Source organism: Notothenia rossii (assembly GCF_949606895.1).
Source record: "Notothenia rossii genome assembly, chromosome: 10".
NCBI classification, from domain to species: Eukaryota; Metazoa; Chordata; class Actinopteri; order Perciformes; family Nototheniidae; genus Notothenia; species Notothenia rossii.
In genome coordinates, this window is record NC_136908.1 from 47,019,554 (window position 1) to 47,037,794 (window position 18,241).

General features: G+C 38.2%; 1 protein-coding gene across 1 annotated transcript in view; it reads left to right on the forward strand.

Annotated features, from left to right (window-relative positions):
- col7a1l (collagen type VII alpha 1-like) overlaps positions 1 to 18,241 on the forward strand; it is a 59,418-nt gene that overhangs the window by 25,707 nt on the left and 15,470 nt on the right. Inside the window, exons 16-70 of the mRNA XM_079654789.1 lie at positions 30 to 167; positions 523 to 669; positions 1,017 to 1,136; positions 1,617 to 1,763; positions 2,015 to 2,275; positions 2,384 to 2,523; positions 2,989 to 3,112; positions 3,790 to 3,933; positions 4,055 to 4,242; positions 4,676 to 4,756; positions 5,058 to 5,075; positions 5,159 to 5,185; positions 5,366 to 5,431; positions 5,657 to 5,737; positions 5,831 to 5,857; positions 6,214 to 6,258; positions 6,432 to 6,506; positions 6,590 to 6,685; positions 7,032 to 7,058; positions 7,258 to 7,311; positions 7,632 to 7,703; positions 7,811 to 7,870; positions 7,962 to 7,997; positions 8,088 to 8,132; positions 8,309 to 8,344; positions 8,556 to 8,600; positions 9,225 to 9,296; positions 9,373 to 9,405; positions 10,087 to 10,158; positions 10,302 to 10,361; positions 10,477 to 10,512; positions 11,078 to 11,158; positions 11,358 to 11,393; positions 11,504 to 11,548; positions 11,934 to 12,005; positions 12,396 to 12,431; positions 12,719 to 12,745; positions 12,946 to 12,984; positions 13,085 to 13,147; positions 13,399 to 13,437; positions 13,529 to 13,582; positions 13,665 to 13,697; positions 13,804 to 13,860; positions 14,066 to 14,110; positions 14,276 to 14,311; positions 14,395 to 14,421; positions 14,500 to 14,571; positions 14,671 to 14,733; positions 14,991 to 15,008; positions 15,086 to 15,121; positions 15,214 to 15,252; positions 15,333 to 15,368; positions 15,466 to 15,600; positions 15,850 to 15,945; positions 16,569 to 16,769. Coding sequence (XP_079510915.1) covers positions 30 to 167; positions 523 to 669; positions 1,017 to 1,136; positions 1,617 to 1,763; positions 2,015 to 2,275; positions 2,384 to 2,523; positions 2,989 to 3,112; positions 3,790 to 3,933; positions 4,055 to 4,242; positions 4,676 to 4,756; positions 5,058 to 5,075; positions 5,159 to 5,185; positions 5,366 to 5,431; positions 5,657 to 5,737; positions 5,831 to 5,857; positions 6,214 to 6,258; positions 6,432 to 6,506; positions 6,590 to 6,685; positions 7,032 to 7,058; positions 7,258 to 7,311; positions 7,632 to 7,703; positions 7,811 to 7,870; positions 7,962 to 7,997; positions 8,088 to 8,132; positions 8,309 to 8,344; positions 8,556 to 8,600; positions 9,225 to 9,296; positions 9,373 to 9,405; positions 10,087 to 10,158; positions 10,302 to 10,361; positions 10,477 to 10,512; positions 11,078 to 11,158; positions 11,358 to 11,393; positions 11,504 to 11,548; positions 11,934 to 12,005; positions 12,396 to 12,431; positions 12,719 to 12,745; positions 12,946 to 12,984; positions 13,085 to 13,147; positions 13,399 to 13,437; positions 13,529 to 13,582; positions 13,665 to 13,697; positions 13,804 to 13,860; positions 14,066 to 14,110; positions 14,276 to 14,311; positions 14,395 to 14,421; positions 14,500 to 14,571; positions 14,671 to 14,733; positions 14,991 to 15,008; positions 15,086 to 15,121; positions 15,214 to 15,252; positions 15,333 to 15,368; positions 15,466 to 15,600; positions 15,850 to 15,945; positions 16,569 to 16,769 — 3,959 coding nt within the window. The remainder of the gene's footprint in view (positions 1 to 29; positions 168 to 522; positions 670 to 1,016; positions 1,137 to 1,616; positions 1,764 to 2,014; positions 2,276 to 2,383; positions 2,524 to 2,988; positions 3,113 to 3,789; positions 3,934 to 4,054; positions 4,243 to 4,675; positions 4,757 to 5,057; positions 5,076 to 5,158; positions 5,186 to 5,365; positions 5,432 to 5,656; positions 5,738 to 5,830; positions 5,858 to 6,213; positions 6,259 to 6,431; positions 6,507 to 6,589; positions 6,686 to 7,031; positions 7,059 to 7,257; positions 7,312 to 7,631; positions 7,704 to 7,810; positions 7,871 to 7,961; positions 7,998 to 8,087; positions 8,133 to 8,308; positions 8,345 to 8,555; positions 8,601 to 9,224; positions 9,297 to 9,372; positions 9,406 to 10,086; positions 10,159 to 10,301; positions 10,362 to 10,476; positions 10,513 to 11,077; positions 11,159 to 11,357; positions 11,394 to 11,503; positions 11,549 to 11,933; positions 12,006 to 12,395; positions 12,432 to 12,718; positions 12,746 to 12,945; positions 12,985 to 13,084; positions 13,148 to 13,398; positions 13,438 to 13,528; positions 13,583 to 13,664; positions 13,698 to 13,803; positions 13,861 to 14,065; positions 14,111 to 14,275; positions 14,312 to 14,394; positions 14,422 to 14,499; positions 14,572 to 14,670; positions 14,734 to 14,990; positions 15,009 to 15,085; positions 15,122 to 15,213; positions 15,253 to 15,332; positions 15,369 to 15,465; positions 15,601 to 15,849; positions 15,946 to 16,568; positions 16,770 to 18,241) is intronic.

The following is an 18,241-nucleotide window of genomic DNA, read 5'->3' on the forward strand; positions in this document are numbered from 1 at the left end:
TGAACATGGTTATTGATGTTTTTACTCAGCTGCTGTCTCAGACTCACAGCAAATCCAGGCAGTGAGGGAGGTGAAGGTTGTGGACATTGGAGTCAAGTCCTTTACTCTGTCCTGGAAAAAAACACAGGGGGCATCTGGGTACAAAATCTCCTGGACCCCCTTCATGGGTAAGAACATAATAGTCAACCATGTGTACTTACACCCCGATACCCACATACTGTGGGACTTATTGACTTATTTAAGCTGGATTTCCAAAAAAGACATCTCTGACAAATAACAAAATATTACATTTTATTCGCTGGATATATAAAACATTGCTCGAATAATTGCATCCTTTTACAATCAAAACTAATTGTCATTACCATTTTGCATAATTAGTAATTATTGGTAACAGCTTAAATATCCCCATTTGAACTCCTGTGGCTGATTGCAATAGGGTTTTAACTATAATTGAGCACACAAAAGTATTGTTTTACACTCTCATTATATCCATATGTTGGCTTTTATTATTTCCTGCTCTAGGGGGTGATGAGAAGTCCCATGTGGTATCTGCTTCTTCCACCACTTTCAACATCGACAATCTCCGGGCGAGCGCAGCTTACAAGATCCAGGTGTCCTCCATGGTGGGCCGCAGGGAGGGCAGCCCAGTCCTGCTCACTGCACGCACCTGTGAGTCCCGTCTACTTAAACCAGTGAGGAACAGAATGACATGTGCTCTCAGTGAGAGATTTCAGGAATTGGTAACAATACCAAACCCAAAATGATAGTATTTATGTGTCAAAAGTATAAACCGCCACAGTTTTCACTCCAACTTTGAAGATTTTTTTGAGGGGATAATGGTTGTTGTTTTCAGGGGATATGCTGACAAATTGCTTGCTTGCAAGTGTCATTATGTATTCAAGGGTCAAAAAGACTATGTGTCCACTTACCTGACAACTATCTCTATGAGTTGAAAATAGTTTTTGACTATCCTGACTTTTTCTGTTATTGATGTTTCATTTGTTTTTCTGTTTCAGTGGATCTTCCAAAAGTGAATGGCTTTGCTGCTCTGAACACTACAGACAGCAGCACTGTACTAAACTGGACACATGTGGCTGAGGTCTCTGGATACCTTCTCTCCTGGAGACACATCTCAGGTCAGACAAAGTTTCCCCCTTAATTTAGCATCAGGGTTAACCAAAACAGGTTTATTCCGTACTGTCTAAATGTTATTGCATTGTGAATTGAGCCCTGTGATAAGCACTGCATTGTTTAATAGTTTGTCAATTCTATCGTATGAATAAATTCCAAGAACTACATCCCTTTTGTGTATAATTATGTGTTTTGAAGGTTGTTTAGGGTTTAAAGTGGACATTTAGTATGGCACATGTTATTGCAATGTGTATTGAGTCTCCGCATAAGTACTCTTTTGTTAAAAAGGGACATATAAAGAAAACCATTTTCGAAACTAATAGTCCTGCTTTATTATACATGCAGACTTATATAAGCTCAATTTTTTTTTGACATGAGTGGTCTCTATTCTAAGTTATTTTCCTTTTCACTAAAATACATTTAAATAGGGAGGCAATATTCCTATTCCTGGAAACTAAATGAACAGACTTTTTTTGTCTTCACAGTGTTGGAGACTAAAAGAGAGACCCTGGGCCCTGGTTTCAACTCCTATAAGATCAATGACTTGTTGTATGGAAGAACCTATATTTTTACCATCAGACCTTTGTATGGAGAAGTGGAGGGCCCTATAAGCACTGTGTATCAGAAAATATGTAAGACATCATTTCAATGGTTTGTTAAGCTCTGCATAATCCATAAACCTCTTTCTGTTTGCTACAATACTGTATTGATTCCACAGGATATACTTACACTAAATGTATGTTTATATTTTTTCTCTACTCAGTTAAGTATCAGTTGTTAAAGTTAAATAACACTTTTATGGAACAGAAGAGTACGACCACATTTCTAACAATTATTTTGATTAATTTTTGTATCAGTGATGTTGTGTCTCTGTTCATCTCAGTGGGAGAGGATCCTCCGGCTGTAATAGTCCAGGCTCTGCCAGCCACAGCCCCCCCCCGCATCACGACTGCCTCCATCAGCGACACTACAGTTGCTCGCACTGCCAGCAGGACCACCCGGCACCCCATCGCTGTACCACCGACTAAGCCCATTACCCCCAAGAAACCTGCAGGTCAGCCAAGAGTCACTGAGGCCAAATCAGAAGTCCCCCTCCATCATTTAACCACACTCCATGCAGAGACAACAGGTCCACCAAGACCAAGTATGCTTTATTCATACATAGATATTGCTTAAGTTGTATATTCGTTAGCAGGAGTAAAATTATAAAGTGTGTATACAGTTCAGATCTCATCATTTTGTGTTTTATCAGCCTGTGGTAAAGCCAAAGCAGACATAGTATTCCTGGTGGATGAGTCCTCCAGCATCGGCGCTAACAACTTTATCAAGATGAAAGACTTCATTTTCCGGGTGGCTACATACTTCCCTATCATGGGCCCTCAGGGCACACAGGTTGGTCCCTCAGTAAATACTTCCTTTATTTCACCTTGTTCTGGCTTCACTATGGTATGAATCTTTAACTGTATGTTTTTGAGTGTTGCAGGTTAATTACAGACTGGATTGCCATGATTTTAAATGATAATAGATGATGCAAGTTAGCCATGTGTTATAGTGAGTCTCTTGTGCAAGCTAGCGCCATCAGCAAGACCATCATGTGCAAATGTTTTCATCAAGTGGGTAGAAATACATTTCCGAAATGATCAACAAGGCACAATGCAACATGGCAAGTAAAGAGTAGAAGCCAAGGAATATGTGCCTGCTTCGTAAGCATGCAAATTATGTATTTTCTCAATATGTAAAGTAGTATGTGAGAGGAGTTGTGTTTTTTATTTACTTTACACTTACATCTTGAAGTCAGACCTCATTCAATTCAGATTTTGTTATAATGATTTTATGTTGATGTGTATTTTCCTTCAGATAGCCGTGGTTCATTACAGTGATGAGCCTCGAATAGAATTCCGCCTAAATGACTTCAAAGACAGGAACTCTGTGCTCAGGGCGCTCAGAGGGCTGCGGTATGGAGGGGGCAACACTAAAACAGGTTAGTGACACTCACACAAATGTGCACACTACTTTGCACGCCTGTCATCTCAACGCAGCTTCTTATTCCTAACTCTATTCCTGTCCTGCGCTTGATGTCATGTCACCAGCTGCCATGCTGGTGTGGATGGTCCTGCTTCCATATAGGAGTAGTTATAATGACTGCTGACGTATGTGTTCCAATTAATATTGCAGAGATGAATGCTGTAGGTATCAGCAATTAAAAGTGAGGACCAATGTTATGTCAAACTCTTGTAGAGTTGGGAACCCTGAGAGTTCAATTAACTTAAGAATTACAATTTTATAATTGAATAAAAAAATACGTAAATGTAATTACCTTATTAATTAGAATTAGTCATTGCTGTTTATGAAAGCTAACAACCTACCTATTGAGCCTTGCTTTTGATTATTGCAATTTACATAAATAATGGCCCAAAAGATTTATTGTATTATAATTATGTTTTAAAATGTTTTTGTTTCTTATCTATTTTTATTTTTATTTTATAGTTTGTACCTTTGGTAGCCATTTTTTTCTCAGACAGCTGTAATGTTTTATAAAAGATGCTATAAAAAAACAGTGCTGTTCAGACAAGTACAACTAATCTACCAGCACTTATCACAGTAAATATTCTTCCAAAAGTTTCCTAATTTGCTCTTAAAACTTGTGTGTACCCTCAGGAAAAGGCATCAGTTACGTCCTTCAGGAACTGTTCCAGGAGTCCTTGGGGATGAGACAGGATGTGGCCCATGTTCTGGTTCTGATTACGGATGGCAGAGCTCAGGATAATGTGGTGCCACCCTCTAGAATTGCACGTGCTCTAGGTCAGTTCACGTGTTGTACATCCTCCATTAATGTGATGCTAATAATTTTTACTGTAGCAAAAAATTGTAAACTAGGTTGAAATCATAGAAAATGTCATGTTCTTACTTTGTGTCTCTCTAGGTGTCAGTGTCCTGGCAATTGGAGTTTCTAATGCAGACATGGAGGAGCTGAATAAGATCGCAACTCCCACTAGCTACAAAAATATCTTCTACTCACCGACCTTTGACGACTTCCCCTCCATAGAGAGAGAATTCATCAATATGATGTGTAGTGAAGAACTTCTCTCCGAGTTCAAACTGAATGATGAGGCAAGACATGAAAAAACTAAAATATTGCCTTTATCATTATTTCCATTCTTTCATTGTACGCTTAGTTTTATTCATGCGTGCAATGAAGCCAAACTCTACAATTGGCCAAAATGTGTTTAAGGTGATACTCATTTACTAAAGTGGCACATGTAAAATGAATGGAACATGTGTAGGAGAGGTTCTCAACCCCCTCTGGAGTTGGTCATGCATGCATGGTGACAACTTATTACATTAACCCTTGTAATCAGATTTTTAATTGACTCTCAACAGACTCTGTAGGAACACTTTAATGGTCTTGACTTCATCTTGATGTAAGAGCTTTGGATGATGTTACGCAGCCATCTCTACCAATTCATTCTATATTATGTCGATTTCTTCATTAAATATTTGACCAGTCAGTAATGAATTCCTATTTCCTTGTGTCTGTTTTCAGTCTGCTCAGTTGGACACCCCGACTGAAGACCCAGAGGAGCTGCTTAAGCCACAGGGTCCCTGTTCCTCCCAGTGTATGAAGGTTGGTCCTCACTTTCACAATCAATGTTGTCATCATCATTATCATACTCAATCAAATGTTTGAGAGGGTACAGATAACAACAAGAAAATAGAAATACACGTAGATATTGGTATTGCATTTTGTTCAAAAAGATTAAACAGCAGAACAATCTGAATTTATTTTATTTGCAAACTGGTTTTATATTTACTGATAGGTGCACATTTGATCTGAGCTTCTCGTGTTAACAATGGTTGATAAATTACCTCTTCTCTTCTCATTTATTTAATAACTATTGATCATATCATTTGTTTTTTTTATCCAGGGCCAGAAAGGTGAACGGGTGAGTAATGTGTTTACCTTTGAATTTATTTAGAAAGGCCCGCAAAGTGAGTGTTATTTATTTTCCTTCTCTCATTCTTTCAGGGAGATGGTTCTGGTCTCGGAGGTCTGGTATGTATTATCAAGTTTTCTTTTCTACTTTGTGGTATCTGTTAAGTGATAATACTTTGGACATTTAAATTCTCTATCCATTGTACCCTCTGTCCTAGGGTATTGCTTTTTATTTCATCTATTTTCTTGATTATTAACCTTGAGAATAACTTGTACTCTTTGTGTTGTTACTGTATGTAGAGATTTAGGCAAAGCCCGGGACAGTTTGATCCTTTCACTTCTACCAAAGGAGAGATGGGAGAGAGGGTAAGAATCAACTTAGACACACAAATACACAACAATACACTCTACCATAATTCTCATCATTTATTGTCAAATCCCATCTGCTGTCTTGTTGCTTTATCTATTATACATTTTATTATGTATTAAGCATGAATGTGTGTCAACAATATTAAAATATGGCTTAAATTACTCTTTCATTTTGACTGCATCCTTTCTTATAACCCTGCTATGAAAACTTGAATTTGAAAGGGGCTTTCAGGAACAGATGGTATACCTGGGTTGCCAGGACGACCAGGGAGAACTGGACCACCCGGTTCTGCCGGCCAACGGGTAACCTAATTCAGAAAAATAAAAAAAACTATTTTAAAATCTATTTCATTTATCTCAATGGCAGTCTGAAAATTATATTTTTCTTTTTTTCAGGGAGCTCAAGGGATATCAGGTGATATGGTAAGACCGACAGGAAAAATACATTTATGAGACGAAATCTTATGTCTGCTGGCTAAAAATCTGATCATACAACTTTGATGTCCTGTCTTTGAATGGAGACCTGGAACTTAACTTAAAGGGGACCTATCACTCAAAATGCACTTTTGTACGTATTTTATTCTAAAATGCATGATCTGTTTGGTATTTTGAAAAAAAAACTTCACAGACATGTTTTATATAGGTATGGCCCTACAATATATGTTTCAAATATAGCATGATAGGTCCACTTTAATTTAACAGCAGATTTATGAATGACTGTTCAATATTATTTGTATGAATGTCCAATGATCACTTTCTCGTGTTTCTTTCCATAACAGGGTCTACCTGGAACCACTGGTCCAAAGGGACAGAGAGGAGAGAGAGTAAGTCTAACATGTGCATTTGATTTAGACTGATTGCTTTCTGCTGAGACTTGAGATCATGACACAGTCGTCTGCTGGATGTATAAACTTGTGCAAAATGATTCAGGTGCTTCAACAACAACACAGGATGGAACTGCTTGGTTGCTTATCCCCTTGTTGTGTGTTTCTATTAGGGAGAGCCCGGTTATGTCATCGCAGGCGCAGACTCAAATTACGTTCCTGGAAGGAAAGGAGAGCCAGGATCTTCGGTGAGTGCTCAAAAAACCATGTTTTGGAGTTTTACCACAGTGAAGTTAAGGGGAACTTAAATATTATTCACTGCATGTCGTAGGGTCCCCAGGGGTCTTCTGGTATACCAGGGATCAATGGATCTCCAGGCCGTCCTGGCCAGCCCGGACCAACGGGGTCACCAGGAATATCTGTCAAGGTAATGTGGGTCAGCTTCAAAATTCAGAGTAAAAAGAAAAGCTGCACAATGTGCAAACTGTGAACACTACCACAATATAACCTGCATCTTCATCATGATGATTCCAAAATGTTTTAAGTATCATATTACATCTTGTAATGTCAGACCCACCTACAGTGTTCATTACCTTACATAACATTACATTTAGTTTAGCTGACGCTTTTATCCAAAGTGATTTACAATAACTGCATTCAACCGTGAAAATAACAACTCAATAAAGTTGGAATTCTGCAGGTGCATTAGTTATCAATACTGAGTATAGAGTGTCACAAAATGTCTAATCGCAGTTGCTGTCCGCTCTTTGTAGGGAGATTCTGGTGAGCCGGGAGAGAAAGTAAGTATTTTGCTGTTATTCATCCCTGTACTATCCTTATTAAAAGGTTGCACTAGAATACTTAAATAACAGCATTCATATCATGAATCATAAACATCACCCACATTCACATATTTACTGCCTCAGAATCAGATGTTACCAGGTAAGAAAAGTTATTTGTTTAATTTCCATCTGATAACACTTCCATTATTTTCGAAAGGGTTTACGTGGGAAACAGGGAGTGAAAGGAGAGAAAGGAGAGTCAGGAAGAGATGTAAGTGTGTTGTTGATACAATGATTAGAAGTGGTATAAGACATTGCATATCTACATTTTAAGATCATTCTGAATTGCCTTCTGAAAGTGTTTTCTCTCTCTGTTTCTCGCTCGCCGTCGCTAACACACAAAATCTGATGACACACACACACACACACACACACACACACACACACACACACACACACACACACACACACACACACACACACACACACACACACACACACACACACACACACACACACACACACACACACACACACACACACACACACACACACACACACACACACACACACACATTCAAACTACTGTAGGGTATTGCAGGTTTGCCAGGTCCCATTGGCATTGATGGGGTGCCAGGATTGTCAGGTCAGAAAGGGGAGAAGGTAAACGTTTGCTTGATAAAGGAAATGGCAAATTTTCCACCAGTCTACTAAAAAAATATGATAATGCGACTGAGTAACTGGCTTGATAAATATTCATTTTTTTCCAGGGTGTGGAAGGAATTGGCATACAAGGTATTCCGGGTCCTCTGGGAGAGAAGGGAGAGAAGGTAAAGAATATATAATTTGTCATGGTTCTGAAATTAAAAGGTTTCTGTTCAGTGTCCAAAGCCTCAATATAAAATCCCTATTGTTTTACAGGGAAATATTGGCTTTACTGGACCAGTTGGCCCGAAGGTAACAGGCATGAAAGAAACATTTGAACCCTCAGAATTTCAAATGTTTTAATTAAAATAAAACATTTGTAATTTGTGAATTACTTTAAAGGGTGATCTTGGCGAGCAGGGCATCCAAGGAATCATCGGACCTCGGGTTTGCATTTCATCATTATCTCCTGTTGCATAACATGCATTGACTTTCTGCATGTTTTACCTTCAAATGCATAGAAATTCAGTCTAATTAGATAAAAACCTGTTTAATTGAGGGTGATTATTTGAAAGGATCTATGCTGAAAGAATTCAGAGGCAGTTATTTATTTGTACCTACAGGGAAAGAAGGGGTTCAAAGGGGAGCAAGGTGACAAGGTGAGTTCATCCCACACACATGTGCGCTCTTTCTTCATTAAGCTGAAAATAATCACTTTATAATTAACATTCTCAATTTAACTTAGCCAGGACTTTATAATTGTCTAATTAAAATTGACGTCATACCAAAATAATGATGTTTGCACATGAACGTGTGCATGCATGTGCGTGCAGTTTTCAATGTAAAGTACATGTTTTTTGTATCTTTTAGGGAGAACGAGGGGAAATAGGACCAATAGGACCAAAAGGAACCTCAGTAAGTAAAGATGAAATCTTGAAAATACAGAAATATACAAATCTTAGCAAGCTTGAGGTTGCATATTGTACTGATACAGAATATTACAAATAAATACTTATATATTTAGATACTACCTGCACTGGAACGTCACTTCATCAATGATTAGAAATGCCAGCAATACCCTATTTTATACGTTATTTCTCCATACAAAGATTTGGATGATGATATAAATCAACAAATGAGGAAGCAATTTTGTTCTGCATTTTTTAAGATTTGCCCTATCAGAGATGGTTATGATTACATTCGATCATGTGCCAAATGTTCAACCCTCAGTGAGTATCATTATCAAATGGGCCAAATTGTCCTGCACCGTTGGTTTTTAATTTTAGGCAGCATAGTCCTTTTCGAAGCGACAATCACAAAAACATGACGTCATGAGGACCATTATCCTATCTTCAGTTAGTATAGTTTGTGTTTTTTTTACACAAAAAGTTTAGCTTTGAAAACAGCAGCTAAGAAAGTGTTTATTAACAGATGATAGCAGGGAGTGATGGTTAATGTTTAAAGGGTATTTTAGTTTTATAAATGCTAAAAATAATTAGAGAATAACAAATATTTTTATTTATTTGATAATTTTTTCAGGGACTGACAGGGCCTTTGGGGTTAAAAGGAGATGAGGGTCCGAGAGGAGTCCCTGGAGATCCTGCCAAGGGTGTAAGAACAATATCTAACTCATTTCAACTTTAGAAAAAGAAGCATTTAATAATCACACACTTTATTTTGCAAACAGATAATTGGCCCAACTGGAAAAAAGGGTGCCAGGGTAAGTAACCAACTTCATTCATTCAGTAAAATGCTTTACTGTGGCAGCATGCATCGCTTTGTTTCTATATTTGTACACACCTCTATATATTTTCAATTCAATAATAGTTGTGCTGGATGAGCTGTGTATATTTAAATGTTTGCCTCCACCTACTGAGCTTTCGCTCAACCAATACAATTCCACTTGGCTTCATGTAATATTTTTCATAATAAAAGGTTATTATTAAAAGTCTAAGAAAGAGAAGAGTTACTCCCTGGAACGTTTTTTGTTTTTCAACATACTTAAACTGGCAGCATGATCAAACCTTGGTGAATTTGCCACAGTCATACATGTATGTCAAAACATAGTATTTATAACTGGTTTAAAATAAGTTATTCAGCCAGAGGGAAGTGATTCTCTTAATGTTTTATTCTGTCGGGACAGTGTTAATTAATTGGTCGGGGTATCCTTGCACACTCAGACTCAGTCGTCTGGGTCTGCTTATCAAACACAATTAAGATTTTCTCTCATTAGCTTTTGAAGTGGGAATGAACGCTCCACTGAATGGGACCTCTTTATTGTCGGTCCACAGGGTGCCATTTAAAGTGAAGAGTTTTGTTTTCAAACTGATTGGCCTGGTGACGAGAATCACGTTGATTAACGTTTCTTGTATGTGTGTTCATATCTTCTGCTTTTTGTCAGGGAGACATTGGTCCTGTCGGCCCTACAGGCCCCCAGGGAATAAAGGGTGAACAAGGCACCAAAGGGGATAAGGTTAATAATGAAAAATACTCAGCATCATGCTTTCATTTTTTATTTCTGCATTTTGTAATTTGTCTTATTCACTGATACTATGACAGACTAATAGTTGTTTAGTAAACTACATTCATAGGTATGATTTGTTTTGATGTGTTCAGGGCAGTCCTGGTTTTGGGATTCCAGGACAGCGGGGACCCAAGGGAGAAAATGGAGAGAGGGTGAGTCACCTGATAAAGTAAAATGACTTATTCAACATTTACACCTTGTTATCATAATACTGAAACAGAAAGCAGATGTTTATTGCTATTATATTTATGTGTTTATCAATTACAGGGAAATGTTGGTTTGTCTGGAAAACCAGGACAAAAAGTAAGTGAACCCACTTACTTAGAGCTCTTATTCAAATGTGTATATTAACAATGACACAAATGACTATGTGTGAGGTGAAAACGGTCACTAGTAATGAAATACACAGATAATTATTGCCCTACTTTGCAGGAACCCTAAAGCTTACAAGTTTAAAAGTATTTTAGGTTTTTAAGATTTTGCTGTTTTAGTTCACTTCACTAGTTGCATCAACCTCGTTTACAGTCACAGCAGCTGTTTTCAACCAAAAGATGGTGGTTGGAGGAGACCAAAACATAAATAGGGGTTTATTGGCACAGATGTCAAGGAAGAGTCGATAGACAAAGGCGATAGGAGCTGAGTTTTTGACTATTCGACCGCAACCCATGTCTGCTCAAGATGTAAACGCTGTTTTCAACTAAAGGCGCCCCCTAGTGGCTACAAAAATTCCGGTCTTTAATTCGTTTTACACAATGAATGTTGTGTGTTCTGGTAAAAGTCCATTGCAACTATTAAAACCCCTGAAACCTACTTAATTGTTTACTGAAGTTGTTAATGTGTCTAAAACAGAAGTCATGTGTTTGTCCAGGGGCATGATGGCTTTAAAGGTGACAAAGGGACTATCGGGTTATCCGGCAAACCTGGAGTACCAGGATTAAGAGGTAAAGATGTAAGTAAATCCTGAGTGGCTGCTACAGCATTGATACAGCACAATTCACATTTATTTTACAATCATTTACTTAAAAGGAGACAGCTCAGTATGTTACTTGAAACATAAAACATACAGAATGCGACAAAGTCCAAACGTATTTAAATGTATGGTTTTGCATAGTAATATTGGTGACAATTACTGTTGACTTTGTGTCTAGGGTACACCTGGAAATAAAGGAGACGAAGGCTCTAAGGTACAGTCATGTTTACTTGGTGCTTTGGTTTGTTTTCATGTAGCTGTTTCTCAGGAGTATATATACTAAATATAACAGCTTTAAATAATTACATTGCTTTGACTTCACAGGGAGAACTAGGACCACATGGAGAGCCTGGTGACAGAGGAATTAGGGTATTTGTATTGTATTCTGACATTAAAGGCAGAAATATACTAAAAGATGAAAACGTGTAGATCGGCTAATCAATATACCGACATTGTCACTTAATCAGTACATTTGTTATGTAATATTTTAATAAGATTTGCTGTTTTATATTGCCTTTCTATTTCTCTTAATCTTCAACCCCATTTTCAGAGCTCTTATGCTGTAGTGTCCCTAATATTATTATATTTAGTTATATATAGTTAAAGTGGGCTCAAAAATATTTAAGCTCTAAATGTCTGCCAGAACTCCTGCTGAGCAAACATCACATTGCAGCAATTTTACACACATTTGCTCACAGTATGTCATTTGACATGTTTATATGCTCTTTTTAACTCCTCTGTTAATGTTGTTCAGGGTCCACTTGGATTACCAGGACGACCAGGTGACCCCGGAGAAAAAGGAAATTCTGGAACTCCTGGCCTGTTTGTAAGTTCATTATTTCCATTCATGCACTCCAACACATTGTATGTAGGCTAAGGGGCGGGACATCTCTAAGCAGTTTACCAATCACAACAGAGCCGGCCAGCTAACCAATCAGAGCAGACTGGGCTCTGGTTTCAGACAGAGGGTGAAAAGAGGTGCTGCAGCACAGGCAGTATGAGAAAAATAAAGAGCATTTTGAACATTAAAGCATGGAGACATGTCCCAGGGGAGACACTAAATATAAATATGAACCTGAACATGTCATGGGATTAATAGGGCCCCTTAAAATTGTTAAAGTTATGTCTCTTCTGAACAAAACCTTAATGATCAGTTTTTTTTTGTAAAAAGAATTTCAACATAAATATAACCATTGATTTCCTTTTTTGTTGAAAGGGTGCTGATGGAAAAAAAGGCGATAAAGGAGATCAGGTTTGTTTGTATTCACCATCTCACTCTCTCTTTCTCTATTGTTTCTCCTTGTTGACGCCTTCTGGTTATTCTTCTGTGTCAGTCACTGTCCCTTTGTGACTTCATGATTTGTATTGTGATATGTTAACTAATTACGTTTAGCTTTTTGTGTGTGCCACCCTTCAGTGCACCTACTATTTCCTCTTTGTGTTGCCAATATGGATTGTGTTTAGCAGTGTGACATGTTAGATTTGTAACTGTGTTTTATTGTGCTCTTCTTTTGATCGTGCTGCCGTTGTCACACAAAGGGAAAACCTGGACCTCCGGGAGCACAAGTAAACAAACCTCTATTATGTTTTTTGACAGCTTCTCATCAGTTCAGTCATGTTTGACAAAGGCATTGGTGGTAACGAAGCTTATAAAGAACAATAAAACGTCACCCCCTCATACTGTAGGACAATAAATGTCTGTGACTTTATCCGCTGAAATTGTCCTTCAAATACCAAGTTAACTTTTGATTTCTGATTTTGTCCAGATTGTTGGAGACAACAACGTAATGACCAGAGTGATTAAGGTAATTTATAGAATAGCATGCCTTATTTTATCCAGTTAACTTGTTTGTTTTTTCATGAGTGAATTGAAGCTTCCCTGCTCTCTTCTTTTCTAATCTTCAGGGTGAACCAGGAAATCCTGGTCAGCCTGGGTTGAGAGGTGAAACAGGTCTGCCTGGACCAAGCGTGAGTATTTTATCACACGTCATATTTCATTTTCAAGTTCAGACGCATGCTGATCAAAATGCCCATCGATTGACAGCGCAATCATTCAAATCAGAGCTGAATCTATCAGTCTATTAACTGATAAGCTAGTTGTCAGAAAGTTAATCTGCAAAAATTGATTTATAATTAAATGTATTTGTTGTATTTGGTAGGAGAAAATAATAATCAAGCTTTCTTGAATGTTTATTTGAATATTTGTTCTCTCTTCTCAGGGTCCAGAGGGGAAACCTGGATTACCAGGACCATCAGTGGTATGTGTGTGCAGCATTTAAATCACATGTATTTTGTGACTGTTTGTTTCTGTGGGGATATGTATGTGTTAAAATCATGAACTGTTTGCAGGGTGGTTCTGGAAGAGGTGGACTTGATGGTTTTCCAGGAAAACCAGGAGATAAGGTTGTACAAACGTTATTACAGTTCTACTTGTATTATTATACAGTTTCAGCTTACTCATAAGATGTTTCATATTTAACTGCAGGGTGACAAGGGATCAAAAGGGGTGCCTAGTCTGGTGAGTGCTCCAATATTGTTTTTGTAATGTTATACTGTTCATACATGGTAAACTTCCCAAAAGGGAGATGACTTGCTTGAATTTTTTTATGTGTGCATGTGAACAGAAAGGTGAACAGGGACGGATTGGGATTGCTGGAATAGCTGGTTTACCGGGAACTCCAGTGAGTATCAGACTGAATCATGGTGCCTGTGGCTGAAACATGTATAGGATGTCCATCCTTAACATGCCTCTAATGGTTATATGAAAGCCAAGATTTCATATAACATTGATGTTTCAGGTTCTAAATTAAATTAGTATGATTATGATAATCAACCTGAAAGATATCTCTAGATATTGTAATTTTCTTAATGTCCTCTTCTCTACAGGGCAGACCTGGCATTGATGGGAAGAGGGGCCTGCCAGGAAAAGATGTAAGGACCATAATTGTCCAACAATTACTACGCTATGCATTGTGATACCCACCGTTTTACTTTTATGCTTAACCACTGAGCTATCAGGCCTATTTTCTGATATTTTAAATGTGTACCTATTTATATTTGAATTATTAAAACTGAAAATGTATTTTAATTTCACAGGGAGAAAGAGCAGAAAAGGGAGATGACGGCGAAAAGGTCCTTTAATTTTACTGCAACCAATTGAAACAATTATGAAGCTATTTTTTTGAAAACGTGTGTTAACTATCCTCTCATTCCAGGGGGACAAGGGAGACGGCGGGGGCAATGTACGTGGTTTTGAGATAAACAAATATACATTTTGTGAGAAAACTGAGTAACTTCAAGGCGTTTTTCTTCTTTCACAGGGTAAAAATGGCAGTAAGGGGGAACCAGGGCCTCCAGGTTTGCCGGGTAGGCAGGTGCTTGTCACATCGGAGGTAAAAATTACTACTTGCAATTTAAATAATTAATAAGTAGGGAAGCTAAAAACCCTGGCAACCTAAACTTTACTGATTGTAACATGGATCCGTTCCCAGGGTGCCACCAATGATGAAATCCGAGAAGCATTTCCGATCCCAATGGGTCCTCCAGGAGCTACTGTGAGTTTGATGCCTACACTGAACACACTTCAGGATATGTATAGCTTATGAATAATGGCACATTAATTTAGCTATTGCATGGCATGCTTTATCTCTGGCCTCCACGGCATCTGAGTCATCATTTAGCGATGCCTGTAGTGCTTTTATTGTGGGTTGCAATGAGTCGTGCCCCTATCTGCGAGCAGATATGGCAAGCTTGATGTCATGCATTAGTAGATGCATGTTCCAATGTGTTGCTCCTCTGTCTGTGTGTTTAGGGTTCACCGGGAATTAAGGTAAGATGGTCATGCGCTTCATACTGAAACAAAAAAAAAGGAATGTTGGTTGTGTAGCTTATTGGTGTCTTTTGCAGGGTGATAAAGGAGAAACAGGGCTGAAAGGAGAGAAGGTAGTATTTGATTGTTATCCCTCAAAAACATATACAATTGGAAATAAACTACAAATAATATATGCTTTACTGTCTTTCACACTAAAATGTAGGGCGTTGCTGGAGCTCCTGGAAAATCAATAGAGATGAAGGTGAATACAGGCAGTAGTGATTCCTCCTCTTGGATAAATGTTTTTTGCACTTTGAATAATATGTTTGTTCTCTTCTTTAGGAAATTGAAGTGATGTTTGGAGACTATGGCATAAGGGTGAGCTCTGAGCAGGACAACGTCCACATTTTAAGGTTGAGAGAATTTGTAACAGAACACCAGTTTGACCTTCTGAACTATGTTTCTATTTCCTAAGCTGCCTTTGTTGAAGGCTTTAATTGACAGGCTGTTGCAGGATGGAATAGAGGAGCTGCTTCGTGTGCTTGGCACCTCCCAGAAAACAAATGAAAACACAAAAACTCACACCTCCAACATCATCACTGAATACACAGTACGTATACTCTGGGGAAAAAGTGTGTGAGGGGTCTTTAAAAAGTTGAATTCCATATTGCGCCTTTGTTCAAACATTAATGTTTGCAGAACAGCAGTTAACAGATGCTTGTTGTTGGAATATTGATTATTTCCCCCTCAACTCCCATGCATTATTTAAACCAATTCATGGTATATTTTTCAAACAACTGTCACAATCACGTGTGAATCTTATCAGCTCTCTCCTGTCCTAAATGTGTTGTCTGGACAGAGTTCAGTGAAGTTCGACCTCACCAGTCAGGCACTGAAAGAGGACACCATCGTAGACCCCAAGTTAGACGGACATCTTGCAGAATCTTTGATAGTTGTAAGTTACCTCAACATTTCCACTTTGACTCTCAATATTTCGTATTTCTGTGAGACCATCAAGCTTCAACCGGGTCACGATACAACACATACAAAATGGTTCACACTCAGCATTTGACCCACTGTGAAGTGTATATTGTCCCTGAAATGATTTGACCTCAGGTAAAAGGTACCAGTTAAAACATGGATAGAAATACTTAATTTTGAATTATTTAGACACAACTAACACTTATAGTTTCATGTCTTGTTACATAAGAATAGCTCATTATGTGTTAAGTGTTATTATGGGAGAATTACTTCTTGTGGTACTACTGCCTTATTAGGCCCGTATTGAGCAGAGCATATTAAGACCAAAACTCATGTACAACAACTTCCTTACTTGCAATAAATAAGCACTAATTAGAGGGTTATTGAGGAAAAACTCTCAACTATTACTTGTAGAATACGGTCATGTAGAATAAGGCATTAATAAGTGTTTTATAATGACTAATAAAGCGCCATTATACTGCTAATATGCATGTTAATGAACAACTAGTTGATGGTTAATTTGTGTACCTTAATATAAAGTGTTACCAAACATTTGATATACTTTCACTTACACTTATTTTGTCTTTTGCCATGAAGAACCCTTTAATAGAAGCCGCAGAGGGTCCGACTTTATGGAGCGCCACCACACTGAACGGAGATCAGGATATGGACAGGACTGAGTCCATATTAAAGAGAAGATGGAATAAGATAGTAGATGGGGATAGTGAGAACGCATCTCCACACAAAATGAATCTGACTGTTAACAACTCAACTTTCAATTATACTACGACCCAGGAGGTAAGGACATTTTACAATGAAGAACGCCAACTTAAAAGCAAGCTTTTACTAAGTGCTTAACACATGCTGAGTACATTAAAAAAGGAAATTAGTTTTATTTTTGGAAGAAATTAATTAGGATAATTTTACATCAACTTGAATTAAGTTGTAAAAGTTTTAAATGTACATAACTGGCCATTTCTAAACATTTTTTAACATTAAAAATATATTATCACAAACCAAAAATGAATATTTCATGGCAGCTTGTGGCTTCAGGTATCAATCCTATGGCTAGGTATCACAAGATGTGAAAAAAACATGTTTTTCCATTGAAGACATTGAAGTGTTAAAGCTCTAAAATAAACTCAAGTGTGATTACAAACAATTAAAATTTATACACAGTGGAGGAAATAAGTATTTGATCCCTTGCAGATTTGGTACGTTTGCCCACTTACAAATAAATTAACAGTCTGTAATTTTAATGGTAGGTTTATATAAACAGTGAGAGTAAGAAAATCCAGAAATTGATATTATATAAAAGATAAAAATGTATTTGCATTTAACTGTGGGAAATAAGTATTTGATCCCCTTGCAAATCATGTGTTAGTACTTGGTGGAGAAACCCCTGTTGGAAACACAGAGGTCAGACGCTTCTTGTAGTTGGTCTCCAGGTTTGTGCACATCTCAGGGAGGATTTAGGTCCACTCTTATCTGAAGATCCTCTCCAGATTCTTAAGATTTCAAGGCTGATGCTTGGCATCTGGAAGCTTCAGCTCCCTCCACAGATTCTCTATGGGATTAAGGTCCGGAGACTGGCTAGGCCCCTCCATCACCTAAATGTGCTTCTTCTTTAGCATTACATTGCATTTAGCTGACGCTTTTATCCAAAGCGACTTACAATAAGTAAGTTCGACCAACACAATACAAACTTGAAGAAAACCGAATCATATAAGTAAATCAGGTTTCATAGAGCTAAAACATTTCAAGTGCTACTCAACTGGCTTTAGATAAGCCAGCCCTTTATTAGTATATAAGTGCTTTTTTAATAGTTCTATCGCTCAAAGTGTAGTTGAAAGAGATGAGTTTTCAGTCTGCGCCGGAAGATGTGTAAGCTTTCTGCTGTCCTGATGTCAATGGGGAGCTCATTCCACCATTTTGGAGCCAGGATAGCAAACCCACATGTTTTTGCTGATGGGAACTTGGGTCCCCCTCGCAGTGCAGGTGCAGCGAGCCGTTTGGCTGATGCAGAGCGGAGTGCACGTGCTGGGGTGTACGGTTTAACCATGTCCTGGATGTAGGAAGGGCCAGATCCATTCGCAGCATGGTACGCAAGTACCATTGTCCTGAAGTGGATTCTAGCAGTTACTGGAAGCCAGTGAAGGGAGCCGAGGAGCGGTGTGGTGTGGGAAAATTTAGGAAGGTTGAAGACCAGACGAGCCGCTGCATTCTGGATGAGCTGCAGAGGTCGGATGGCACATGCAGGTAGACCAGCC